This window comes from Saccostrea echinata, unplaced genomic scaffold, assembly GCF_033153115.1.
Source record: "Saccostrea echinata isolate AGI-Se365-2 ecotype Australia unplaced genomic scaffold, CSIRO_AGI_Sech_v1 ptg000012l, whole genome shotgun sequence".
Classification (NCBI taxonomy): Eukaryota; Metazoa; Mollusca; class Bivalvia; order Ostreida; family Ostreidae; genus Saccostrea; species Saccostrea echinata.
In genome coordinates this window covers 12397361-12421060 of record NW_026889761.1, presented here as the reverse complement: position 1 = coordinate 12421060, position 23700 = coordinate 12397361, and the positions used below count along the sequence as shown (strand labels likewise).

The following is a 23700-nucleotide window of genomic DNA, read 5'->3' as shown; positions in this document are numbered from 1 at the left end:
TGTGTATTGGTTGCTATTGTACTTTATGTTGTAGAATCAGGTTTATTAGAATAATATAAAATCTTGCATGTCAAATTATTTTCAGATTTTTTATGGCTGGAATAAAGTATAAGTATTATAGAATTGATTTGGTTCGTAGCTTTATTTGTTGAAATATTTTCTTCGTTCACATAACTGTGATATCATAAATGAAACCCGCCATAATCCAAAGATTTATATTCCTTCATTTTTTGTGCGTTATATGTCAATTCCAGGTCTTAATATTCATGAACACTGATGCACTTATATAATGTTAAAGTTTAAGAAAAATCAAAGAAGTGGGTCTTTTGAACTATTATTCCTACCATCATTCATTAATATTCCTCTGCAAATGTAGCTTACATTGACTTAATTCTAACATAAAATTAGGCATTTTGAGAAGATTTTCGTCGTCTAAGGAGGCAAAGGTGTTCATATTCGTAGAAAAACTTGTTTTAATCTTAATTATAAATTTAAAGAAAAGTGTTGTTTCACACGACAGAATGATAACAGCTGTATGCTAATTCATCATTTTTTTTTAAAGAAAAAGCAAATTCTGGAGTCTTTAGCTCTAATAAAGGTTACAGTGCCACAATTAACATCCATATATATAACAAATCCCATTAGTGGAAAAGGTAAAGCAAACTTTAATTTAGGTCAAAACGGAGACATTCTATTTCTATTTCTTAAACTGTTTTGTAATGTTCTGTCTACTTTTTCATGTCAACTTGAAGTATCGTATAATTATTTACATGTTATGATGCACGTTAAAGCAGCAGGTATTATAGCTTTTAAGCAGTTAATGTCGCAATATTTTGTTAACAGTAGTATTACTCATTCGCCAGATAAAGAGCAATTCGGTCAGAGATAGGAACAACCGAAGTATTGTATTCATACATAATATTTCAACCATACAATTATCATAATTTGCTGTTGAAATAAGTAAGTAAATAGACTTGTTTTTATTTAATCTAAAAACATTTCAATTCCCAAAAAATATACTTCACAAAACAATTCTATTAAAAACATTGTACAATTACATAATTGTTTTAATTCTTTGATGTTTATTCTATGTAATAAAGTAGATGTGACTATTTTTTGCATATGTGACCGAATAAATTAATCTCCGCTCCTTCTAAAACACATTTCAAAGTAAAGACATTTTTTAATGAATACAGTTCTTTTACTTGTTCACAGAGTTGTCTCTTTATTACCTTTGATAATGTAAAGTTTGCTGAAATGAAAATCTTTGTCTTTATGCAAATTTAATCAGCCCCTCTCCAACTCCCAAAAAAATATTGGAAGAATTCAATTCTCTATGACTGGCAGTAGAATTCATATTTTCTACAAATGCATAGAATACACCTTACAAGTTTTAGAATACAAACAGGTCTATTAAATGCGAAAACAGTACGAAAACACAATGGTTATTCAATGACAAAGAAGAGCTTAATTAATATATTCTTACTTAGCCCTTGGCTCTCCTTGAAGGTTTGGTCATTTTTAATTTTGGTCATTTATAATTTTCTCTAGATTTTAAATTAATCCTTGAACTCCCTTTTAATCTTACGGTATCTTATTTTCATGTTCGAACTCATACTCCTCCATCAAAAGCTCTTGAGGAGTATTTGTTCTTATTGGTAGGTGGTGCCATTTTATAATTTGGTTTAGTGCAAACTGGCCTTAGAGTATACTTAGTCAAGTCCTTCTTAATTGAAGGTTCATCTAACAATTCATGTAGCATTTAAGTGAAGTTTATTAGCATAGTGTTTTTCATTTACTTTTGTCTTCATTTGTATTTGGGAATTTTTCCTTTAGTGGAAATTTAATTTAAACTTCCAGTTAGGTAAAATTCTCAGATATTTATTATCATTCAAATTAAAATTCGAAATTCTAATCATTGTCTCCTATATGACTTTTTTTGTTGTTACTGTCTAATTCGGAAGTCGTTACGCGTAGCGAAGTATAACTGAAAATTCTTTGTTGAGGAAATGAACTTCAGAAATGCAGTGATAACATTATTAGAGGTTACAAAAAAGTAAAATTTATCCATTTATATTAAAAACACATGATGTAAACAAACTTTTTTTTTTTCAAAAATCTTAAATCATAAGAATAACAACTAAATCTATTATTATATATGTAAAATGAATATGTTAAGCCCCATAGAGTTTAATTTTTTATTTGAAGTTTTTTTTGTCAATAATGTGCTATAAAGTGATTAAAAAAAACAACAGATCTACAAGGGTGATGGCAAACCGGAAAAAAATTGAACAACATAGAAACTCTACAATCTCTTGATATTTTGGAAATTTGATATATGCATCATTTACAACAAAAAAAAAGTTCAAAAATATATATACCAATCCATATATACAATTTCGTCTGTGTCCTTCTATTTCTTCTACCCTGTTAAATGCTGCTGTGTTTGAAAAAATTGAATGAAAATTAACTAGCTGAGCTGTGGTAACAACTAAATCTATTATTATATATGTAAAATGAATATGTTAAGCCCCATAGAGTTTAATTTTTTATTTGAAGTTTTTTTTGTCAATAATGTGCTATAAAGTGATTAAAAAAAACAACAGATCTACAAGGGTGATGGCAAACCGGAAAAAAATTGAACAACATAGAAACTCTACAATCTCTTGATATTTTGGAAATTTGATATATGCATCATTTACAACAAAAAAAAAGTTCAAAAATATATATACCAATCCATATATACAATTTCGTCTGTGTCCTTCTATTTCTTCTACCCTGTTAAATGCTGCTGTGTTTGAAAAAATTGAATGAAAATTAACTAGCTGAGCTGTGGTATGCGAATTTTGAAGTTTATTTTAAAATAAGAAATACCTTGGCAACAGTTGTCATATACATAAAAATTATTATAAAGTTTAAGTACAAATGTTTTAAACTTGATCAAAATGTCATGATTGCGAAGCGTAATTCATAACGACGTGGATATTATATACCGAATGAAAATGCTCAGGATATATGACGTCTACTGGAGATTACAAGAAAACTTTGTTACAAAGTAATTAAGAGTTAGGTACGAAGTGTCTTTATGAGAAACGCATGCATTCATTTATTATGTAAAAAACATAAATTAGCGTGTCGCGGTAAACATAACTTAGTTAGAAAGCAGAGGGCATGACATTGTTTCAGAAACTGGCCAGGAAATGCTTTTAATGAAGCAATTTTTCTTACTCAGACTGTTAATGCAGCACCAAGACAAATGGCCGTATTCCATATAGAAGAAATAGAGGACATATCCTGTATTATGGATTAGCAACGAAGTGTTATGACTCTTTTCAGCAAATAAGTTTTTAACTCATTATACAGAGGAATATAACGTTTTACGCAACGGTGACAGTGTTGGGAATTAAACAATCGACTTCGTCAAGGCGCCATAGGATTGTGTAACATGATAGCAGAGCAGGATCGTGGTTTGCTAGCCACCTAATCCAGGACAACAGGTATTTTTAATTTTGGAACAAACTACGATCACTATATTTTAAACTCTGATAATATATCAATATCTGAACTTGTGCCAAAAATATTGCCCTCATATATAACGTACTATCAACATTCAGGGACGAAAAGTAATATAAAACGTCTATTATCAGTTATTAGTATTCTATCATATTTTTTATAATGAATTCCAAAAATAAATACATAACATATATCGTTTTGTACTACAATAATTTGTAAATGGGATTAAAAAAATCAGAGGGGTAATGTTTGTAGAACATCATAGATTCAGTTTTTGTTTATATGGTATTTCTTTGCTCTACAGGGGAAATGTTCTAATTAAATTTCATATTAGACAGATTAAAGAGGCTGATTAATCATAGACATTACAAATGTCAGCGTAAACCTTCCATCAAATGATTCATAAGGCACTTTGAACAAAATTACCTTCATTATGCGGTAGGAACAGGTCAATGCTACAAAAAAAGAGGCTGAAACTTGTAGGAGCAGGTCAATACTAAAAAAAGGAGGCTGAAACTTGTAGGAGCAGGTCAATACTACAAAAAGAGGCTGAAACTTGTTTTGACTTTCTTGTCCATTTCTTCTCTTTCATCAATCAGAATTAAATAATGTTTTTTCTTAAAGAAAAATATGTTATGTCAATTTACGAACGATTTAGTATGCGTTATTATTAATTTTAAAAAAATTAATTATATTCTGACGAATCAATGCTGAAATATTGAATGAATTGGACAAAAAACATACAGGTTTCACATATGCCTCTTTTATAATTTGATTTCAAGCAGGTTTCACATATGCCTCTTTTATGATTTAGTATTTACCATCACACTTGTATCTTAATAAATTCTACTCAATGAGGTTATTCATAAATATTCAATACTTATATAGTCTAATCAATCAACCTTACTGATCTCCAGCTTATTGAAGCAACCATAATTAGCAGTTATCATTTACTTAACTGTTGTAGTGTTGACGATGAACCACTTTCTGAATTTGTTCACACTATTTTCCTCCCTTCATGGACCAGCTTCTCCCCCCGGTCACAGTGTGCCAGGAGTACGACACGTCAATCCTGTGCCTATGGCTCCATCATTTCCTCTTGGTATACCTTTCAGTGATATTGAAAACATTCTAGACAGAGGAAGAGGCAGTCTTTCGATTCCACATTCTATCCAGAGCCATTTCTTTGAACAACCACTTCCATTTCATCTGTTTTCAAATCCACAGCCACCGCCGGTTACTCCTGTCCCTGTTACAGAAATCATTAACATTTTGAACAGAATGAGAGCAGGTAGTGATCGTTCTAGACTTAAACCTGAAACGTCGAATATTCATCCAGAACATCGCAATCCACATCAAAATATTAACTCTCATCAAAGTTCCCACTCGCCCAGCACTCACTCAGAACGTGCCACTTCTCATCTTCATCGTAGTGTTGAATCTCCAATTATTCATCGAGGACAAAGCAATTTTCATCAGGATCTGAAATCGTCTACTATTCGAAAAGGGCAGGAACATCTTCAGAAAGCTGGAATTGTGCACAGTCAACACCATTCTGGAAATCCTCGACAGATTTCTAAAGAGCACAGTTTAGAAATAGAATCTATGGATAACACAGAAAAGCAAGCACGGACTTTTTTCAAAAATCAAATTCAACCAACTGCTGACCATGGAAGTAGAGCTTTAATAGAACGTTTTAAGGATCCTATAGGATTTCGTGCGTTATTAGAAGACTTTGAGATACAGCCTTTAATTCCCGAAGTAATTCAAAGTTTTCGTGGTAACTTTATAAACATTTCAAGAAAAATTGATACCAGTGATGATCTTAAAGCAGCCGATACCGATGAAATTGATGATATTACTTATTTGAACAACGGTAAGATGTTTTTCGTCGATGTTTCTACAAGATATAATGCTATAGTTTATTACTAATTCAGGAAAAATAAATGCTGCAAATTGTTTTGCATGTTGATTGCACATCTAGTTAGCTAGAAAAAAATTTTGGACACTTAAGTTATAACAATCATATATATGGGTATTCTTTTAAAAAGCCCTAGTAAAACAGACAGGAAAAAAAATTAAGCAATATATTTCACTAAAATCTCGTGAAGCACTTTATAACTTTTAAAAGTATAATTGAATGTTGTTCTTATTACATTAAATCTTCATGTAATGATGGAATCAATGCTCATTTCAAATATTAGTTCAATGAAATAAATGTCAAACCTGGTTACAGTTTATGGCATTTTCACACGTCCTATTTTCAACTATTACATGATATCAATCATCAAAGCGTCAATAAACTGTAAACTCCCAAACCTGTAACTGTTTTTCATTATCATTTCAGGTCAATCATGTTATTTTTCCAATTTAATTGCTTTAAGCGATGTTTGCGGTTTTTAGCTGATTTGATAAAATTTATACTATCTAAAAGATAAATATGTTTTTAATATTTTCTCCATTTTCGTGTTTTAAATTAGTATTTTGTGAATACTTGTATTGTATATAGAGTTAGATGCGGTAATAAATATAGTTTAAGCATATATATTACTAAAATTGATACATATAAAGACAAAGCAAATAAAAATAACAGCTCTTGAAAAGTGTATACTTACTCAAATGTACATTCATACTTAATACGTCTTTGCATAAATTGAGCAGTGTTGCAACATGTAAGTGAAAAGAGACGGTAGTAGAATACGTGTGTAATTAATGTCTATATGATACATATATTAAACTTAATGTCTATATGATACATATATTAAACTTAATGTCTATATGATACAGATATTAAACCTAATGTCTATATGATATAGATATTAAACCTAATGTCTGTATGATACAGATATTAAACTTAATGTCTATATGATACAGATACATGTATTTAACCTAATGTCTATATGATACAGATATTAAACCTAATGTCTATATGATACAGATTTTAAACTTAATGTTTATATGATACAGATATCAAACCTAATGTCTATTCGATACAGACATTAAACCTAATGCTATATGATACAGATATTAAACTTAATGTCTATATGATACAGATCTTAGACTTAATGTCTATATGATACAGATATTAATCCTAATGTCTATATGATATAGATATTAAACTTATGATATAGATATTAAACTTAATGTCTGTATGATACAGATATTAAACGTTATGCCTATATGATACAGTTATTAAACTTAATGCCTGTATGATACAGAAATTAATGAGATTATGTATGATACAAATATTAAAGAGACTGCTAGAGTCACTGATGGAAAGATTGGCTTGATGGTAGTGTCCATGAGTGTAGTAAACATTTAAATCCATCAATTTGTTTATTGTCTTAAATTTTGTCACACTAGTACTTGTCTCTGTAAATAAGCTATGTTCTTGAAGATATTCTTCAATGTCTTTAAAAAATATTTGATCAGTTAACCATTCAAGATTCTCCCTCGAAAAAAAGTTGAATCTCGTTTTTTATTTCGTAATGTCAACCATTCAGAATTTTTGGACGCATAATTATATAATGGAGCAAAATAAAATGATTAACATACTTTGTTACACTTTCCTACGATTAAAATAAAGAAGTGCATACATGACAGAAAGCCAATTTTGTGTGTGTACGTTTTATTTTTTGAGATATGGAAACCTTAAGTAAAGTATAATTTATGGAATTCTTCGTCAGTTAACATGATTAACATATCCCACTTACTTTATTATAGTCCAGTGTATAATAGTTTGCTGTAAAAACAACAACCATTTTTTTTTATCCCCCATACACCCGTAACACTTGAGGGTAGCCATCCCTTAAATTAAAAAAAATCATATGTTGTTCTTTCCAAACCTCTTGCTACCCCTCTTGTCTGTGAAAATAATGCCTTTTAACACCAACATTGTTTATGTAGAAATGGGGACTATTTATCCTTTTTGATTTCATCGTTGCTTTGCATACAATTGGTATTTTAATGCAATTGATAGATATCTTTGATTAAAAAAATTCATAATAACCTGATGTATTTTAATGAATAGTTGATAAAACGATAAATAATGGGGAAGAGGTAAGCTGACTTTATTTGACTACTTAATCACTAATCACCCTCTTTTCAGTTTCGACATTTCTTTAAAGTAGACTCTTCATACTTTTATAATCTATGATTATTCTCTTGAAATCGGAATATTCTTGAGTTTTCCGGAAAATGCAATTAAGTATATTAAAGATATAATCTCCTCTTTCCAAAATATAAATAAGAAAATAATTTAATTAATTGATTGATAAAATAACTAAAACATGCATAGAAAATACTTACTGTTTAATTAATTTATGCATGTTAGTTATGTAAGGAACAGAGGTTGAATTCTGATTGAAATATTGAAATGTTGAAATAATGACAAACTCCATGAAAAGTACATCCTTATTAATAGACGTGTAGTTCGCTTGTGTTCAACTGGTATTTAATGCGTTGCTTGCAAAAAAATCTACATTTATAATTTTGGACAAAACACTGACACTTTTATAATACTACAAGTAATATATTTTTGCATGTATTTTAATTCAAGGGTATTATATAGACACATTTTATTATTTTTTGTATTGTTTGAATTACTTTGTAATTATTGTTAATTAAGAGAGGTTTTCTGGTGGGGAAAAAACACATTTCTTTATATCTAATTTAATCTTTTATTGCATAGATAAAAAAATCTTGTAAGAAAACATTTGCACTTACTCAGTTATGGGTAATAAAAAGATATATCTCTGTATCTCTGAAAGTAATACGAGTCAACTCACATTTAAGCTCTAGATTTTTTTTTTATATATTTCAGCTTCAGTGGAGTGTGATAAGCCCTGTTCTAATTATGTCCATTGCCCTTTTGGTTTTCTACAGGGGGTCTGTCCAAGGTGTGAGTGTGCCCCGGATCCTTGTACAGTAAGTCCTCCAATCTAGTGAAGTCTTTACTACGATATTTAGATGTACATGTATATGTACATTATTTTTTTGCTATCATTTTTTTGCTATTAACAAACAAAGCTGGAATCTTGGCTTTCCTGGCCAGAATTTTCTAGTAAATGTATATTTCTGTCAAAAAAGCATAAATTTGTTACATTTAATATAATTTGTTTATAATTTTTTTAGTATTTAAGTATAAAATCGCTTAATTAGACATTTCAATTGGTTTACTTTTTAATTACGTTTTTTGACGCATAGTGTCATTCTGATTTCAGGACAACCCTTGCTCCTTAACTGAAAAATGTGTCCGTGTACCCTCAGAAGAATGTACCGATAAAAACATAACCAAGTGTCCACAATTAAATGTTTGTGAAGGTAACGCAAACAAAGCTTTATAAAATCTTCAATATAAAATATTTGTCACATTTTTGTGGACTTTGTATTTATTACTTCTTGGTTTTCTGTATTTCAGCTCTAGTGGAGTGTGATAAACCCTGTTCTAATTCTGTCCATTGTCCATTTGGTTTCCTACAAGGCACCTGTCCGAGATGCGATTGTGCACCGGATCCTTGTGCAGTAGGTCCACTTCTCTAGTGATTCAAGTTGTTTTTCTTTGAATTTTAATTCTACGAAAACTATTCAAAAATGACACGAGACGCTTTTCTCAATACATTATATTAATTTTTTATTGGAAAACTAGATAAAGTCATATACCAATAGAGTGGTATTTTGAGGCTTGCTTGATTTTTTTCTCCTTTTCAGAACAATCCTTGTAACTCAACAGAACAGTGTTTTAGTGTCCCCAATGAAGATTGTCCAGACAAAAACAGGTCCACGTGTCCCCAGTTTTATGTCTGTAAAGGTAAAGAAATAAAATAAAAAAAACTAATACAAGTTTAGAATGAGTTCATTTTGTTTACATCTTTAAGCAGAATTATATTTGTATACTGATTTTTAAATTACAAGTTGTATCCAAAATTTGGGATTTTTCGTGATTTATAAAGAATATAGTATCTTAAATAAAGGATATAGCATTGCATATTCACTTCCTTAGTTTTTTCTGCAAATTTGAATTCATTTATATATTTATATTTATGTATTTAGACATTGGTTGTGATTGCCCAGTGGATTGGGAACCGGTTTGTGGTACTGATGCTGATATGTTTACAAGAACATACATTAACAACTGTACACTGAACTGTCACTCGTAAGTATTGCTCAAGCATGTTTGATTTACTCAGTCAAACGAAGTATCAAATATGAAAGAGTTAGGTCATTATTTAATTCAGAAAAACAAGAACTATGAACTTTTAATGGTGAATTAATTTTGTTTTCTAATTTTGTCAGGGGAGTAATAAAGGTATATGATGGTGAATGTTGGCCTTCAAGCATTCCAAGATTTTACTTCAACCCGAATAATGCTGACGATGATTATAAGCAAAATAAAACCCTAATTGCTGATATATCAGATCCTGACAATGTTATTTTTGAAATAGTGAATGAGACAGACATAATAAGACCTGAAGCGTTAGATACTTCAGAAGAAATAGACGACGACAACGAGACGACAACTTTAGCAGAACTACCAACGATGAAGGATTCCGTAATCACTTACACAACAGCAATCCCAATAGTTAGTTCAACTGAAGGTTATACAACAATGTCTGACGACTTAAAAAGTGACACGCAAACAAATACAACTGAAAAACCTAATATAGACGATCTAGAGACCACAACAAAACATAATGATATAGTGACCAAACCAATCATTCAGAATTTTGAAACCGTCCTTAGTTTGCCAAGTATACATCATTTGGGATTAAAGCATAGCAAACCACTTAATACCTCGAAGGTTAAAGAAATCAATAAGTATAAAGGGAAAGTTGATTTTCAAGAGAATAACATTCCGAGAATTCCAATTCAATTGCTACAACATGCACTGTTTTCACGTTTTATGCAAAATCCAGAAAAAATGACCTTAGGGAAACTAATCAAAGATGAGGATCAACTGATCTTGGAACCAAATGAATCTTTGAAAGCGAAGACAACTCTACAATCTTATTCTAATTCCGCAAGAAAGCCACAAAAACCAAGAAAGAGTAGTTCACATGTTAGAAAAAGTAATGAACAGTATTCAAACAAGGAAAAAAGCAATCCAGTCATTCCAAATCCATTTGAAAGACTTAAAAAGAAATACAAGATGCGACCACATTCAAAACTAACAGGAAAACCAGAAAAAATAACTGAAGGTAGTTCATACAAAGAAAACAAGGCTAGTCCGATGTCTAAAAAGACGAAGACTGTTTCAAGACCTGGTGAAAAATTGAAAAAGACAGCAGTTGATCCCGTGGAAGATCTCATGTTTGAATCTGATGATGACTTCACAGGGCAAGATCTGCCCAAGTTGTATGATATCTTGAATGAATATCGTTTTGGTAAATGACATTATAATGACTTTTTTAAATGGAAGTTGTGATGAAACCTAATCTATAAAGTTTTGAATGTTTACAAAGGATTTCGGACCTTTTTGTGATTTTTTTTTTACAAGAAGAACGAATGTCCTACATACCTCTGTATCCGATATAGTGAACTTTCAAATAAGTAAATACTTATAGGAATTAAGTCTTCGACAGCTGGAAGTGACTTTATTATCGGATGGACAAGTAGTAATCTATTTGCTTTGAAGACACTTTTTCAACTGTTCTTTCCAGCAAAGAAAGGTTCATCAAATCGTCATCTCAAGGAGCTAGTTACCAAAGCCTCATGAATTGTTACTCGCCATTTTTATTTTTATTATATGTATTCGTAAAAATCAAGCATAATATAACTTTACTGTTTTGTTTGTATATTCATCACATTTTCATTCATATACAGAAGATGTTAGACATTTTACGGTTGTATCGGATTTTTGTTTTCCTGCAAAACAAAGAAATTTATATATCATAGCAATAAATCTTTCTGATTTTAACATTCTATATCTCTTAAATTGCAAAAAGGTGTTGTTTTTATTTTTGCATTTATTCATTTAAGAACATTTAATTTTTATAATTTTGTAAAACTGCTATAGTTACTTACCTAATGGCCTTGAAAGTAACACTTGCTCTAACTTTTTCAATTAATCATTTTGCTTTTTGTATGTCGTTTGTGGCAGGACCTTTTTTTAAAGACTATCTTATCGACCATATGACCTTCATTTTTGACCATACAATTATTAATGACATAGTGGCCTTGACTTCGATATTTGCGTACATAATATCAGATATAAATCCGCCTCTATGAATCCTAATTATATGCCTTGATATTTAAAAAGTGCTTTATTTTTAAAAGATCTTCTGAATAATCTTTGTTTTATATTTTGGATGTAATTATTCTTTAATCCATACTACCTGTATTCCAGCAACCGTGCAATTTTATGCTTAATTTTTTAATTTTTTGTTTGAACAACTTTAGAGCTAAAGGACAATTTAGATTTCTGATCTTGAAGTTTACTTCGGTTAAAGTTTTAGTCCAGTTTCGGTACAAATTCCTCGGGCTACTACAATACAGCATTTATCAAATCTGAAATAGCGCAGGTGACATGTTTTAATTTGGGCCACTAAGTTTTTATTTAAACGCAGTGGGTTATGAAATCATTAAAAATAATGACATGAGTGTACTTAAGCGTACTAAGAAGTATATACACTGTATTTTTTATTTATCCTTAATAGGAACATTTCAGTTGATATATTTCTGTCTTGGTTACCAAGATAACGAACGGTAATCATTCTCGAAAGTCCAATTAAAAAATACATATTATAAGCGGAGCCATAACAAACCTCTGAAAATATCAAATTTTGGATCAGTTGGCATGGGTGAGCATGTATCCCCTGTCGACAGGTCACAAACGCCATGTGCTCCTTTTCAAGATCCAAGATTTTCCTCTTACCCCCCCCCCCAAAAAAAAATAAAGTATATTGACATATATTGATATTGTACCTTTTTCAACCTTAACGAGGAATCTGGGGATTAATTATGTGAATTGTTTGTATGCATATATCTGTTAGTGTATCAACTTGGTAACGATTATAACAACAAATTTATCATAAAAATTCAAAAGAATAAAGGATGTTTTATTAGAGAAATATTTTTATATATTCTAGCATCTATTTGTCATATTCCTTACTCTTTTTCAAATATTTTGTTGATGTTGACCAATGTTGTGTCACTTTTTCGTTGTTTTAATCTTTCCGTAATTAAGTCAAAATCCTTTATAATCAGTGTAGTAAGTATATATGTAATTTATTTTTCAATTGTTTGAGTGTTATATAATGGATTGTGATATCACCCTTAATTTATTGCTAATAAGCAGTATTGTAATCTGAATGCATAACATAATTAAAGTGTTTCCATAATTAGCGTATTTGTTTGTTACAATACTGCTGTAATTATTAATATTGCTAACATATACTGTGCAATGTCCTTCATCTTCATGCACATTAAAGATTTTTATTGAATATTTAAAGATTTACAATAGAATTCTTGTTCCCCTCTTTCGCAAAAGCGAGGGTATAATAAATCTCATTCGTCTGTCAGTCTGTGCGTCTAGCTGTCTGTCCGTCTGTCAGTCTGCCTGTCACAAAAACATTAAAGTTCGATCACCTTTTTAAAAATTTTAACATTACTTTTACCTTCGTCATAACTTTTGAATGAGAAAAGATAAGGCTTTTATATTTCTAATGTACATTACTGAAAAGACCTTTCTAAACATACTTTGATTTTTTATCCCTTGACCTTGACCCTGAAGTTTGACCCACTTTTCAAAAATATGAATATTGGTTATGGCTTCTAAATGAAAGAAGATACAGCATTCATATTTAAGAAGTACATTACCTGTGACAAGATGTTTTCAAATATGCTGATATTTGACTCTTTAACCTTGACCTTGAAGTGTGACCAAATTTAAAAAAAGAATTGCTGCTATATGTTGCAGGAGAAAAGATGAGGTATTCATATTTGACATGTGCATTACCTGTGACAAGGCATTTTCAAATGTACTATGATTTTTAATCCCATGACCTTGAAATTTTGACCTAATTTTAAAAAAAATTAACAATGTTGATAACTTTTGAATGAGAAAATATAAGGTATTTATATTTGAAATGTGCATTACCTGTTTCAAGTACTTTCCGAATGTACTCTGGTTTTTTACCTCTTGACCTTGACCTTTAAGCTTAACCTTAAATCTTTTTTTTCTTTCTTTTTCTTTCTTTTTTTACAGTGGTAATAGCTTTTGAATGAGAGAAGATAGGGTTTTCATATTTTACATATACATTGTCTATGACAATACCTTACGGAAAGGTGAATCATTTTTAACTTGATCTAGACATTTGAATGACACAAAATTAAGACAGCTACAATTTGCCATAAATATTTGCATCCCAACCACATAGCTATAGGCACAGAAAGTGGGGGACCACAATTCTTTGGACTTTTCTTGTTATGTTATAATAAATGTGTTTTATTACTGTCAACTGATTTATCGTACACATTTGGTTTTGTCATTGAATTATCTTCCTTGTTTCTTAGTATTTTCAAAGTTTCAATAAAATTCAGACATGAAGGTATAAAAAGTGAGTTTTAATATATTTGTGTAAGATGTTTAAACTCTATAGTAAATTCAATAGGTATGTAGTTCATCTTATATTTACTAGCTTAAGAAAAATACTGGAATTCTGCCACGACTACTTGACATTATAATGTACTTTCGATATGTTACAGAACATTGATAAGGTGTAAAATTTCCAAATGTTCAAATTTATGTACTTTGTCGCTGTGTTTAGATACACCTTTCTGCTGGATATAGAAATAATACAAGAACACCAAGACTTTTCTTTGACACATCTCCTAAGGCAGGCTCGGATTTAATTTTCAACATGCACAACCATTAGAAAAAAATAGTAATTCTAATAAAGCAGAATCTCGTGCAACATGAGCTGCACCTGTGTCTGTCGTGTGCAATGTAAATACACAGTATATACCATCAATTTCACAAGAGAGAGAGAAAGAGTAATTTTCAACATTACGTATAGAGTGATAGATTCAATACAAGCTTTTATATCAAAACAAGTATTTCTTGGGAAAACATCTTAAGAAAAGAACCATTCTTTGATTTGATGGAAGAAAAAAAAAACTAAATGTAACTTTTATATCTATCTTTCCTTTTCGAAACGTTTATATCAAGAAAGGCTAACAGACAGGCATAAAACATGGTTTGATTTTTATATCTTTCAAATTTAAAAGATGGCCACTGTGTACCTAGTTTCAATTTTGAATAAATTTCCCACTCAAGGTGCAGGCTATTGACGGTACTTCTGATGCTGCGTTTAAAACATTTTCTGGATAAAATATCAAGTAAAAACAAACGTCGGTCAAATAGCTGGGTGGGTTTGTTTCACGTAGGCAAAACTACGTTGATCAAAGCACGAATGATGGATACGCTGCATGCTTCAGATGCAATCCAAAACTTCATATATACTGCATAGTGAATGCAAAACAAGAGGCCCATGGGCCACATCGCTCACCTGAGCACGATGGCTATGAAAAAGTACAAATCAATTCAGTATTGAAAAGTTTATATGGGGGGACTTGAGTTTTAAACTACCTGAGGATGCTTCCATATCAATATAACAAATGGCTTCGCTGTTCTTGAGAAGAAGATTTTTAAAGATTTTTTCCTATATTCCTTTGTAAAAAGTTGATACCCAACTGTGGCCCTTCACTTCCTCCAGGGGTAATCATCTGAACAAATTTTAATCTACAATACTTGGATGCTTCCATATCAATATGAATAACATAGTTTTGCTGTTCTTGAGACAAAGAGTTTTTCCTTTATATTCCTATGTAAAACTTTGATCCCCCATTGTCATCCCACCCTATCCCCGGGGGTCATGATTTGAACAAACTTGAATCTACAATACCTAAGAATGCTTCCATATCAATATGACTAAACATGGCTTTGCTGTTCTTCAGAAGAGGATTTTTAAAGTGTTTCCTATATATTCCTATGTAAAACTTTGATACCCCTTGTGGCCCCACCCTATCCCCAGGGGTCATGATTTGAACAAATTTGAATCTACATTACCTGAGGATGCTTACATATCAATTTGACTAAATAAGGTTTTGTTGTTCTTGAGAAGAAGATTTATAAAAATAATTTTCCATATATTTCTATGTAAAACTTTGATCCTCCATTGTGACACCACCCTACCCCCAGGGGTCATGATTTGAACAAACTTGAATCTACAATACCTGATGATGCTTACATATTTATATGACAAATCATGGCTTTGCTTCTCTTCCTCAGAAGATTTTTAAAGTTTTTCCTATATATTCCTATCGAAAACTTTGATCCCCCATTGTGGCCCCACCCTACTCCCAGGGGTCAACAAACTTGAATTTACACTATATAACAAAGGTTTCCTATAAGTTTCAACTTTTTTGGGCCAGTGGTTCTTGAGAAGAAGATTTTTAAAATATGCCACCAAATTTTCACTATTTCTGAATCATCTCCCCTTGAATGAGGGGCGTGGCCTTTCATTTGAACAAACTTGAATCCCCTTTATCCAACGATGCTTTGTGGCAAGTTTGGTTGAAATTGGCCCAGAGGTTCTGGAGAGGAAGTCGAAAATGTGAAAAGTTTACAGACAGACAGACAGCTAGACAGACGGACTACAGACAAAATGTGATCAGAAAAGCTCACTTGAGCTTTCAGCTCAGGTGAGCTAAAAACGTTGATACCACTAATGGTCCGTTATGTGCTGCGTGTTAGACGTAACTATATTTTTCTGGAAGAATTGTTGGATGATGTTCCTAATGTTGCATATCAACAGAACTGTAAAATAAAAGGGTCTGCTGTTTCTAAATTCAACTTTGTTTTTAGAAAATGACATCATTTGAATTTGAAATCAGCACTCCATATAACAACTTTCATTGACTATTTGGATTTTTAAAAAAAGAAAATCTTTATTTTAAAAAAGAGTTTACATTCGAGTCAATAGCAAAGAGCTGGAGTTGTATATGCATGTATTTTCTTAACAGTAGTATTTTTCCTTACCATCTTACCGTCAGTTTTTAAATTTCGTCTCATTTCAGCCTTTTCGATACTACCATGAAATTAACATGTACACCTTTTCCTGACCACTTGCATCTCAATAGCAAATACAACACTAGAGGGGCAAATGATATATTTTACATTATATAAAATTTAACATTAGACCTGTCAACCTCCTTGATTTCTTCTATCAATATTAGGGATGTCGAGTATTTGAGTACTTGACTAGTCGGTCATACCGACTATAGACTAAATATCTTTTGGTCGTTGTCTCGTTAAAATGTGTTTCTCTACAGTACATCTTAAAATCAAGGTAATAAATTATTTATTTCGTACCTGTATTGAATAAAAAACAAAGAAAATTCTTATTATAAGTTTGAAGGATATATATAAAGGTTATAGTCCAAAAACTGTCCATTTTGTGAGAAGAAAGAACTGTTGGAGGGCCGTTAGGCCCGACAATAGTTCTTTCTTCTCACAGAATGGACAGTTTGAGGCCTATAACCTACCTAAAATATTTACTCTACTGTATTCATAATGTACCCTCTTAGAATTGTTTCTCATCTATTGTATTAAGTAAGCATTGTCTACTTATTGGACTGTCTCAGGTAAAGGTTGTTTACAATCAAAAGAAATTTACATTTTTTTTTATTGTTAACTTAGTGAACAGTTACAGGTAAGGGCTATTTTTAAATAACTGAATAAAGAATATTTAATCACAAGGCTTGAGATTCGAACACCATTTTCTTGTGATTGTGAATGTTGAAAGCATGTCTTCTTCTGAAAGAGAAAGCAAAGCAGTTGCAGATTTGATGAGAAATCTAGTAATAATACAGATGTCATTCCCAAGTGATATTTTGGAATTTTGAGCTTAAGATTGACAAGATAATGAACTTTGAACTCAAAGTGCACTTTTTTTCAAATATTTCTTAACATTTGGTCAAGACTATTCAAGGATGCAGAATAACAAATGGAACGATTTCCCTATAATTAAATCAACAATATGTAGATGATTTGGAAGAGGCTTATCGCAGAAATCGGAGAAATGTAAATTGGCAGTGACTGTATTCTTTAACTGACAGAAAGGATGTTACACAGTACCCAAAATTAATGTTTCCATGCTTAAGGACATCATGATGTCAGGTGATTAAGAAATCAACAAAATTATTACCTTTTTTATTCCTGAAGTCAGAAACGAATCGAGCAAAGACTATTGAACAAACACCCTTGCTTTCTTGTAATAGAAGAAACAATCGATGTGCTCCTGCAGAAAGTAAGCAAAATTATTCAGAGTCTAAGTGAGAAAGAAGGAGGAGCGACTGATTCTTGCCAGGAAGGCATTAAAAAAGAGATCGATGTGATATCCCTGAGTGTGTTCGTGCAAGTTATATTCCAATGAAATTCGGAGATATTTCCTTCAAATTTAAGTTTCGAAATTCATTTTGATTTGGAATTCATCATTTCATTTCATTATTTATTGGAACAATTACAAAGTTTCAGGTTTTGTTTCTGTGACTTGGAACATATATTTCATTACACTGTGAAACATGCTGGATTCATTGCTTTAAATATGCGTGTTTTTATTGTGTTTTCTTAGTCCAAAAACTTACCTGTAGCCATCCAATAAGTTACTAAATACTGTCCATTATTTTTAATAATAGATAGATTTTTTTCACTTTTTGGACGGTCACAGGTAACTTATTGGACCTGTCTTGGGCCTTTCAAGAAATAGAAAGTTTTAAAAGAACAAAAGATGATGTCATACTAATGTTTTAATTGCAGTTCTCACATTAATGGGGGCACATTTGCATTTAGCTCACATCTTTAAAAAAAAAAACAGTTTATTTATTCATAGGATCGATGATATTTGTACTGGTAAAATACAGGAACTTTGTTTTGAATTCTTTAAATTAAAGAATTCATAGTACTTTCATAGCACTACTAATTCGGTGTTTTATGATAATGTGGGCAGTAGAATTAAATGATGACTATTAGTTAAGATTTTCCTTGAGTTTCAAATTATTAAATAAAACAAATGTTTTGTTCTATATGGGGGAAATCAATCTCCGCCTCCTAGTCTCTCGGGATGGCTTAGGGATGTAGAAGGGCCATACAATTTTATTCCAGTCCCAGGTTGTAGGATCGAACACGTTGTCCCGGAGTTCCGTTTCAAAAACGATATCTGGCTCCTCTCTCTCTAATTCATTGACATCTCGCTGAAGATCTAGCAGACGACATTTCAGCTGAATTCCGCGCTTTAATTCTGGCCCTGTCACGGGTTTGGGAGATGGTGTTCTTTTTCGCGATTTAGTTTTTATATCTTCATCAGTTTTTCTTTCAAGCAAAAGAGGAAAATTCTTCATGTAAAAAATATACTGATCTTTAATGGTAGGAAAAATCATTTGTCTAAGGATCAGCTGCTTTGTAAAGTTGTTGAATAGAAGGTCTGTTTCTTTTAATGGCGGAGAGATGTGAATCCTTGGGCGCCTGATTAAATTAGGATTATGTGATAATGTCTGGGGCGGATGAATATCTTCTGTGAATTGCAATGAGGCCAGATAAACCCTCCATTCAAACTTTCGGTCCTCTTCTTTCCTATGGTCTTCTGATAGCTCAATCGCGCATTTTTCTTCCGGTGTCTTTGATACACGTGAGCTTGGTAACAGACTTTCGTTTATTGGTTTGTTCTGAGCATTTTGTAGGTTAAACAGGTTTACATTGAATCCGATTGGATGCCTTTTCTGATGCCTGACTACTGATGTAACTTCCGGCCTTTGTTGGAGCAATTTATTCTGGTCTTCGCCTGTTAATGATTTCAATATACGCCGTCATATTACAAAAAATAATTTATCCATTTTGGGCATTAATTATTAATGTATTGATTTAATTCGTCGGTCAATTTGCAATAAATTAACAGAACTGTATATAAGCTGAAGTAAATATTTGGTCAATTTTTTATACTACACTGCAAATAATAATTTCATTTTGTCAAGGGAATGCAATCGATGTAATCAAAAAGCATGGCCCAGGGCAATAAAACTTTGCTGACCTCATCTTTGACTTCAGTAGTACTTTTCTACATAAATTCTTTTTGTAAAAGTGAGACTGAGATCAAAAGAGAGCTTTGCTACTTTAATATGGGTGCGTATCATTACCGCTACATTTTCAAAATTTTCATTACCTCTACATGCACATTACCGCTACAAAAAAAGGATACATTACAGCTACATTAAAAGTATACATTACCGCTACATTGCCTCTTTCGTTAGCCAGCGTCTTATGCGTGTACAGTACAACATATACATGCATAAGACCTGTTTCCCCTCCTCACCACGGGGGGGGGGGGGGGGGGTGAAAGTAGAACTTTGAGCAGGATGGGTTTTTTTTTTTCCATTTTTTTTAATTTAAAAACTACTTTATTTCAACAGGTCGGGTACACTACCTTTTATGGAAGGCACTTTTCAACATGTGACTATGTTTTCGTCGAACCCATTCCCCAATCAATTGAATGAACCGCAAAGCATGACGGGCTACTACATGTACGTGTTTACAATTCAACAGCGACATGTGGTTTTTGTCGATCTACTGCATAATATTTACTTGGTCACCAGAAAAACTGTACAGTTTCTTTTTCTACTTTATAAGTCTGAACTTGAAAGATTATATTCCAAAGACACTGTTTCATGCTCACATTTAATATTGGAGTTGTTTTAGATGATTAATAGTTGCTTCAAATACCGTACAACCGCTTTGACTTTTGAATTTACATAAAACATTTTTATGATATTGAGGAGTTCAAATAATAATTGCGCACATTATACGGCTGTCTAAAAACTATGTACACGCGTATATTACGTGAAAAACACACACACTGCTTTATCGACACAATGGCACTAGGTTCTACGTCTCTTTGAACAATATAGATTACGCCTTTGTATTAAAAGTTGATATTAATGCTCCATAAAGAAAAAATTGTAAATGTGAGCATAGAAATGAAAGATAATACATCATTTTCAATATTTCTTTCATTAATATTAAAATGAGTTTCTAGGGGAAAATTAAATATCCTCTCTATTTTCAATACACCTGAGTTCGTATTGATACATGTAGTAGCCCACAATGCATTGCGACTCATTCAACAGTCGGTGAAGTAAACAGATAGTTAATTAAACATGCAAATTTATGCTGAAGTCAGAAAATCTAGTGGTCTCGACCGGTTCAATAGACATAAAACATTTTAAAAGGTTTAAAATCAGGCACTGTCCATAGATAAAACACACATGCAGGCCTTACACTTATACTCGTTTTGATTAGAATACGTTCTATTTCCACTATGGAAGAGTTATACTTCTTAGTGCGCTCTTTTGTGAAAAAGTCGGAAAATGTACAAATCTCGCGGGATTTCAGGGACAAACGTAACGTAAACAGGTAAACAATATGTTGAATGTCGATGAACAAATCCTAAGAAAATGCAAATGAAATATTTTATTGTTGTGGACTTTATATACATCAAGAGTAGGAATGACAACGATATCAATTTATTTCTATTGTTGATCGTATGTATCTATTTATCGTATGGTACATCTAAATACAATACACATGCCTCGGAAATGTCGTATTTTTTATTAATGGATGATAAATTTAAGGTTCTCGCTCTCTTACTTATGTCTTTTAGTTCTTCTGTTCTTTAATTGGAATGACAAATACATTTGACATTAAAAATTGGATTGAGATTGGCATGTTTTGTATTATCCGCAACCCAATGCTGTCCTTGTCAGACGACCAAACGCGCCTCTAATTTTGAAGATTTCACTAATGGAAATAAAACGTATTCAGGGGTAGACTTTACTTTACTGGTCCCCAGATCCACAAGATCCGCGCGCTCATTGCACTATGACGTAAGATTTACGTCACCCAACTGATTAGGGTTGGTTTTGCACATTTTTCGACTGGTTAGGGTTAGTCTTGCACCCACCTGAAAGATTAGGGTTAGTCCTTGCATTAGTTTTCGACTGATTAGGGTTAGTCTCGCATCCATCCGAGAGATTAGGGTTAGTCCTTGCACATGGGTTAGTCTAGCATGGTCTAGCATCCGCCTGGGAGATATGGGTTAGTCCTCGCATACCATCCGAAAGATTAGGGTTAGTGTCTTGTTCTTTTAAATTAATTAAGAAATTCAGTTGCGTCTGTATTTTTTGCAAGATCTAAATTCAGCTTCAACAACATCTCGTTGGTTTGTTTACATAAAAAAAATGGCTAAGTACAAAACAAACGGCACTAAGCATGCGCCGCACGCGCTTAGTTCACATTTATGTTTTGTCTCCTATTCACTGAATAAACAATATTTATTACATTTTTTCAGAGAACGAGGTTAAAAACTTCGTTTAAAAACAAAGTTTAAAACTAAACTTTTAACTGTAGAATTCGAATTTGGGGTCCAAAAGGCTTAAAACTCCATATTTTTCATTTTTTTCGATCGCTCACGCGATCCCATATATATATTGAAGTCGCCTACGGCGACACTATATTTTAGCGCGTTTTTCTGGGGACCGGTAAAGTCGTTCCGAATTCAGATCCAAATTGTACTTCACTACATTTTGAGTGAATTATATTGAATGGAACTCATATTCCGTGCCATTGCATGGTCGATTCGGTATGTAGCGGTATAATGAGTTGTTTTCGGCATTAGTCCTTTCGATAAAATGCAGCGGTAATGATCGCCCAAAAATTTGAGAAAATGAAGCGGTAATGAGTTTAAATTTTTCGCAATGTAGCGGTTATGTTGACCTCCCATTAATATTACATGTAATTTCTTCTACTTTTACCGGGTATTTAATTTGCCCCGAACGAAGAACTAAACTGTCCGAGCAAATTAACATCTTAAAATATTCTTAGAATTATTACCTAATTCATCCGAACAAACATCTACATGTAATTCACAAATAGGAACGATGAACTAGCTTGCTCAACCAAAAATCTGAAAATCAATCCACTGTTTTCAAATCTTTCGAAGGAATATCTAATACATTCAAATAAATGAATAATTTTATTTGGCTTTTCAACGGCGCTGCGCATTACCTTTATCAAAAACACATGTACATTCTTATTTTATCCATTAATTTAATTAATAATATATTATTTAAAGTTATTTTTTTTCCATATCATCAAAATAAATATAAACATGATGTCCTTTAGATGTGTTCGTACATGTGTAATGAATTCTCGAATTAACCTAAATATTGTGGTATATCTGTATATACACACATGTACATGTATATCAAACAAACCAAACTTCGACGGAAATATACTTACTTATTTTATAGGGGAGAAATCCAATGTCATAAAAGACTTTAAAGCATCGAAGTTTTTGAATAGATTGTAGACAATTATTTTCCATTGTTTTGCATTGTTGTGACGTAATAGAAATTGCACGGAGAATAGCCTTGACGTCATAGTTGAATGCGTCACAGTCCTTATCACGAGTAATATTAGATAAAACTCTGTGTTTCTCTGTCTTATATTTCCCCCTTTTTTTTCTTTTAAAACAATACATTCTATTTATTGAAAAATTAAATTTTATAACCTTTTTTATCTAAGATCTGTTTAGACTTTTGTTTTAAGCTTAAAATATTTCGGGAAACGTCGATTCGCCTGTTTTGAACACTATCTTTTTTTTTTCAAAGTAAAAGTTTCGGTCGTGGTCCAAACCAACTCTGTCACGAGTTTACAACCGAGAGATTGGTTCAGGACTGAAAATGACCCCCAACGTGCATGGCGGACTGCCTCTGAACTAAATCTCCAGAATACCTTTCGCCCGTACAAGATAGAATATAATGAAATGCGCGCTGTTGAAAGACTATCGAATTTATTGTCTTAATAACCATAAGGCCATGATGTATATATGCTGGGATCACAGGTGCTTGTAAACGGGACACCCCTGTGACGGTACATATTGTCGTCGGCGACATGCATCTACCATCACGGCAATCAGATTTTGGAACGCAGTTCGCAATTCAAAAGTGAACTGCATTTCAGAATGCAGTTCGCAATTCAAAATTCTAACATAAGTCATGGGGTCTGAAATTTTGAGGGTAGGGTATTAGTGGTCAGATACCACTTCTCTGAAAAAAATGGTGATGGTACCATCTCTA

The 23700-nt window shown here is 32.0% G+C and overlaps 2 protein-coding genes across 2 annotated transcripts; one reads left to right on the top strand and one right to left on the bottom strand.

Annotated features, from left to right (window-relative positions):
* Window positions 1–3170: 3170 nt before the first annotated feature.
* On the top strand, window positions 3171–14054 carry LOC133185376 (uncharacterized). The gene is made up of 8 exons (XM_061320538.1): window positions 3171–3497; window positions 4481–5389; window positions 8336–8439; window positions 8736–8835; window positions 8933–9036; window positions 9223–9322; window positions 9565–9667; window positions 9808–14054. Exons 2-8 carry the CDS (start codon window positions 4489–4491, stop codon window positions 10901–10903), a joined length of 2508 nt encoding a protein of 835 aa, XP_061176522.1. The 5' UTR covers window positions 3171–3497; window positions 4481–4488; the 3' UTR covers window positions 10904–14054.
* A 4254-nt stretch (window positions 14055–18308) lies between these two features.
* Window positions 18309–22954, bottom strand: LOC133185953 (uncharacterized). The gene is made up of 2 exons (XM_061321238.1): window positions 22862–22954; window positions 18309–19352 (listed from the first exon to the last, which is right to left on the bottom strand). Exons 1-2 carry the CDS (start codon window positions 22944–22946, stop codon window positions 18595–18597), a joined length of 843 nt encoding a protein of 280 aa, XP_061177222.1. The 5' UTR covers window positions 22947–22954; the 3' UTR covers window positions 18309–18594.
* Between the last annotated feature and the right edge of the window lie 746 nt (window positions 22955–23700).